Genomic DNA, 5,259 nt, shown 5'->3' on the forward strand with positions numbered 1-5,259 from the left:
TCTGAAGAAGGGTCCAGACCCGAAACGTCAGCTTTCCTGCTCCTCTGATGCTGCTTGGCCTTCTGTGTTCATCCAGCTCTACACCTTGTTATCTCCCATTCTCCAGCATCAGCAGTTCCCACTTATCTTGGGAAAGAGCTGTTAATTATCCACCCTCAGCTCATTCAGGGCTCCCTCAGGCCTGGAAATGGGAGATACATGTCTTTTTGTTTATTCATTCACGGGATGAGGGTGTTACTGGCTAGACCAGCATTTATTACCCATCCCTAATTGCCCAGAGGGCAGCTAAGAGTCAACCAGATTGCTGTGGGTCTGGAATCACATGTAGGCCAGACCAGGTAAAGATGGCAGTTTCCTTCCCTGAAGGACATTAGTGACCCAGATGGGTTTTTCCAACAATCGACAATGGTTTCATGATAGTCAGTAGATTCTTAATTCCAGATTCTTTTTTCATTGAATTCAAATTCCCGATCTGCTGAGATGGGATTTGAACCTGTGTCCCCAGAACATTGGGTGAGTTTTTTTTTTGGATTATTAGTCTAACGATAATACCACTGCCTCCCCGAACCAGATTCAGACCCTGCCCGGAGTTGAGTGGTCCCACTGGTAAGCTGCATCAACAGATAAGGATTAGGCTGGGGTCCCTCCCTTGTCTGAACACTCTGTCTTTGCTCGACAGGTCTGTAAAGGTGCCCAGCAGCATGAAGAGGTTTGTTTGGGGCTTTTAACGATGATTCTAACGGAGCCTTCGCAGGCACAAAGAGTGAGTCTTTTCCTGCCATTGTACTCCTGTCTAATCAACCTGTTCAGTTATGTTACGACACGCCTCCAGGGCTAGAGGCAGGACACCACCGCAATGCCACACGACCCCTAACTATTTTAAACTTGCTGGTTCTGATGTGTTCAAACTGTTTGCAGGAGGAGTGCACTACTGTACGAAAAGTGGAAATGCCTTAATCAATCAGCGAAGTGGTCAACGTGTTTCTCTTTATTATTGTTACTGAGACCAAAAAGAAGGTTGTCATCAGGCTCCTTCAATAAGTTCAAAAATAACCTGTTTCTTATAAAGAAATGCATTCTTTAAGCAACTGGTAAAATGGGTTCTGAGTTTAAGATACTATGCAGACTTGAAGTACATTCACTTAACGAACAGGGTAATGCTGCTATCATGGATAGAGAGAGAGAGATAGAAAAATGAAACACCCTGTTGAGGTGAAGGGTGTGAATTGAGGAGGCAGAATGGGTGGACTTCTTGCTGTTCCTTTGAGTTGCTGTCAACGATACCTGGTTGTTGACGGTTGCAGAATGATGGAAGGTCTTCAAACTCACTTTCAGATTGTTCTGACAATTTATCAGGTTTTTCCAACTGCTTCTCCAACAGAGGGCGAGCATTTCAGCTCATTTTTTTGTTGAGAGGGTTATTCCCTTCCTGACTGAAAGAGACGGAGAGTGAGTGATGCTTCTCCTGCCTGCCTGTCCTCACCTACTCCATCCAGGTCAGTCTCAGAATCCCGACAATGGAGGTGGAAGCCATTTAGGCCCGTTGAGTCTACACCACTCCTTCTGAAGAACATTCCACTCATTCCTGTAACTACATGGAGTTTTACCCCATGGCTAAACCACCTAGCCTGTATATTCCTGGGCACTACAGCCAATTTAGCATGACTAACCCACCTAAGCTGTGCATCTTTGGACTGTGGGAGGAAACCAGAGCACCTGGAGGAAACCCACGCAGACATGGAAAGGATGTGCAAACCCAACACACGTTCACTGAGGCTGGAATCGACCCCGGGTCCCTCGTGCAGTGAGGCAGCTGTGCTAACCATGCCGCCCGTGTACATGAGAAAACATCTTTACTTCAGAGGCTGTTGCTAGGCAGTCTTCAGCACAATTGGGAGGGTTTTCTACATGTGTTTGTCCAGCAGTTAAAAGCGGTGCTACAACACTTGCCACAGTTAGTTGACTTGAATAAGCAGTGGGTCAATGACCTTATTTTTGGATTTTTTTCATTTTTTTGCTTCCAGGGAAGTAACTGGTAAATCCCCCTTAAGTCCAGAATGTCTAACCAGTTTATGTATTCCAGTTATAGAGCCATAGCGAGATACAGCACGGAAACCGACCTTTCAGTCCAACCCGTCCATGCCAACCAGATATCCTATGTAAATCTAGTCCCATGTGTCAGCATTTGGCCCATATCCCTCTAAAGCCGTCCTATTCATATACCCACCCAGATGCCTTTTTAAATGTTTAATCATACCAGCCTCCGCCACTTCCTGTGGCACCTCATTCCATCCACATACCACCCTCTGCGGGAAGATGAACTCGGATGTGCAGAGGCATTTGAAATCAAACAGCAGAGGCAGTAGCTGTGAAGGTTCACTGCTGGGTCAGACTGTACTGTAGATTTCTTTCTTTGTGATTCACTTCCAAAGTGGTCACTGCATTTGTCTCCCTTCCTTTTCTAAAGTGCTGTTGTTCTGATCTTTTCCCCCAATGTTCCAAAACAATGCAACAGATTATAAAATGATAATCACTGCTCCGAGAATGCGAGGAAATCAGCTCCAACACAAAAAAAACTTCAAAAAGTGGAGCGGCTCTTCGAGCCACCAATTTTTCCCATCCTCCACCTTGGATTGCCCGGAATCCTTTTCTTATAATCCATAAAAATGTGTTTCTAGCAGACGCGACCCTGAGCTGCAACTTGGACCTTTAGATAAAACCCGAAAGAACTGTGGATGCTGTAAATCAGGAACAAAAACACAAGTTACTGGAAAAGCTCAGCAGTTCTGGCAGCATCTGTGAAGGAAAAAAATCAGAGTTAACGTTTCCTCAGAACTGTTCGAAGGAAAGGTCACTGGACCCGAAACGAAACGTTAACTCTGATTTTTTTTCCTTCACAGATGCTGCCAGAGCTGCTGAGCTTTTCCTAAAACAGAAGTTGCTGGACCTTTTAGGTGATGTGCCCCAAGCCCAGCAATAAGTGCAAGTCAGTGTCAGTTTAGTGCTGCTGGCGGTCTGTTGCATTTTGCTATCCATGCACAGAAGGTGCCCCAGCAAGCTGTCTGGTAGGGAGTTACACAGGAGCGTGGTGGACCCTTCAGTCCCTTGAGCCTGTTCTGCCATTCCTTGTGATTGTGGCGAGGGTGGAAACTAATCTTGACCCTGCAATCGAGCAGCGTGGCTGAGATTTTTTTAAATCAGGCAAATAAATCTTCAATAATATTTGGAGCTGCTGCCAGGTGATTGCTTTCCTGTCCTGTTTCATTCAGAAGCTGTTAAAAATGTCATGTGGAAGAATGATGAGGGGCCATGGAGACGCTGTCCCTGCAGAGTCTGGGAAATGAGAAGTGAGGTGGACTGTTATATAATTTTGTTACCTCCATCATTAAGTCTGAAAGCCGCCTGCTTCAGCAGGTTTAATGTTTAATTGAATTCAGTACCGTGTCTGAGATTGGCTTTATTCTGCAGCCTCAAATTACTGCCTTCACTGGAGCAGACACAGCCCAAGAGGGTTGTCGGGGTGGGGGAAGGTGTTGTGTTGCATTTACGCAAGTTGCAAGGGGTTGAAAAGGTTGAGAGACGATCCTGATAGGAGCTTGTCAGAGGCTGGTATGTTTGGAGCAGAATTAATGAGGGGGATGCTTTTCCATCGGCGAAGGAAGTGGGAGGCTGGGCATGGAGCAGGAGTCCCACGTTTCACAAGGGGTGGGCCATAGAGCAGCAGGGGAGATGATAATCCTTTCTCCTCGCCGAGTTCCCAGGATCCAGGGCGCGCAGCCTGAAAAGGTGCCGGAAGCGAATTCTGTAAAGGGTTTTTGGAGACGTGTCTGACAGCTGGGTGCGCGTGGTCTCCTTTCCTTACTCATAAAGTCAGTCTTATCCTGGAAAAACTCTGGCACATCTCTGTTCTGCAGCCACCTTTATTTTTAAACCATCGGAAAAGACCCTTTGGCCCATCAAGTCTGTGCTTGTCAAAACCTAGGCCCTAGTTCTAAATCAGCAAAGCTGATTATCATACAGGGACAGGCTGCACAGAGCAGGTTATATTCCCTCTCTCCCAGAGAGGATTAAGAGACGGTTTCATTGAGGTATTGAAAATCATAGGAGGTATAGGCTGTTGTTTGGAAAGGACAGTTCTCTCCTGAGGTGTTTGCAGCATTTGCTGAAGTCCAGTTTTTGATAGAAATGCATGTATTGTCCCTCAGTGTGTGCTAGCAAGTCTCCTGCATGCCTTAACACTGATCTCTGACATTGTGTTGCAGTGCTACCGGGATCTGATGTTGGTGAGCAGAGATGGCATGAACCTGATTTTAATAAAGATTAACCAGCTCCTCATGGAGAAATACCTGAAACTGCAGGATACTGTCAGGATACAGGTGAGGGGCAGGACTGCGGGTATTATTCTCGTCTCTTCATTCAGAAGGTAATTCCCATTTCAGAAAGAAGGAACACCGTACTGGCTAAGTCAGTCAGCGCACTGACGGAGCGCGTGCGGCCGGAGGGTCCTAATAGAATCCTTACAGTGCAGAAAGAGGCCAATGGGCCCACTGAGTCTGTACCGAAGGGGATAGCACCCGGGCTGAACTCCTTACCCTATCCCCCCATAACCCCACCTTTCCCCGGCTAATCCACCCAGCCTGCAGCCCCCTGGTCACTGTGGGCAGTTTGGCATGGCCAGTCCACCGACACTGCTCATCATTCCAATAAGCATGGTTTGGGGAGGAATCCTTCATGTAATCAGCTGGGAGTTGCTGTGATGTGAACCTGCGAAGGCAGTGATAGCAGCAGCATGGGGGAGGGGAAATACAGTGCTAAAGTTAACGGAGGGTAACACTGGCAGTTTTGAAGAGTGGGGCAGTTGTAGTGTCTGGTGTTGTGCCTTTTCTCCGCTCACCCTGACTGTCCAGAACTGGCCCTGGGTCCAGGCAGTCACCTTGGGTCTTGGCATTACCATGATCACACACCAACCAGGATAACTGTAGCAACGTGCCGCTGTGGTGGAAACTGTCAAGATCGGTCAGGGCTGACAGAATCTGTTCGATAATTTGCCGTGACAGTATGTGAGTGCATTGCAAAGCTTCCTCGAGGTTAGTGTAAGAGCTGCTTCCCACTGAGAATTCCATCTTAGAGCTGACAGCACACTGCTTACAATACCAAATGCATTATTTCATGCTGTTTTTGCCTGATCTGTGAAAGCATTCAGCTGAATGATGACAGGTCTGTCGCTGTATAACACTGGGGTACGGTACCGGTGGGGAC

The 5,259-nt window shown here is 47.2% G+C and overlaps 1 protein-coding gene across 2 annotated transcripts in view; it reads left to right on the forward strand.

Annotated features, from left to right (window-relative positions):
• Nucleotides 1-5,259, forward strand: part of ints3 (integrator complex subunit 3) — a 71,781-nt gene that overhangs the window by 3,896 nt on the left and 62,626 nt on the right. For both annotated transcript variants that reach the window (XM_048620454.1, XM_020523362.2), the window contains exons 3-4: nucleotides 680-763; nucleotides 4,263-4,376. In XM_048620454.1, coding sequence (XP_048476411.1) covers nucleotides 680-763; nucleotides 4,263-4,376 — 198 coding nt within the window. The remainder of the gene's footprint in view (nucleotides 1-679; nucleotides 764-4,262; nucleotides 4,377-5,259) is intronic.

Source organism: Rhincodon typus, chromosome 46 (genome assembly GCF_021869965.1).
Source record: "Rhincodon typus isolate 14 chromosome 46, sRhiTyp1.1, whole genome shotgun sequence".
Lineage (NCBI taxonomy): Eukaryota > Metazoa > Chordata > Chondrichthyes > Orectolobiformes > Rhincodontidae > Rhincodon > Rhincodon typus.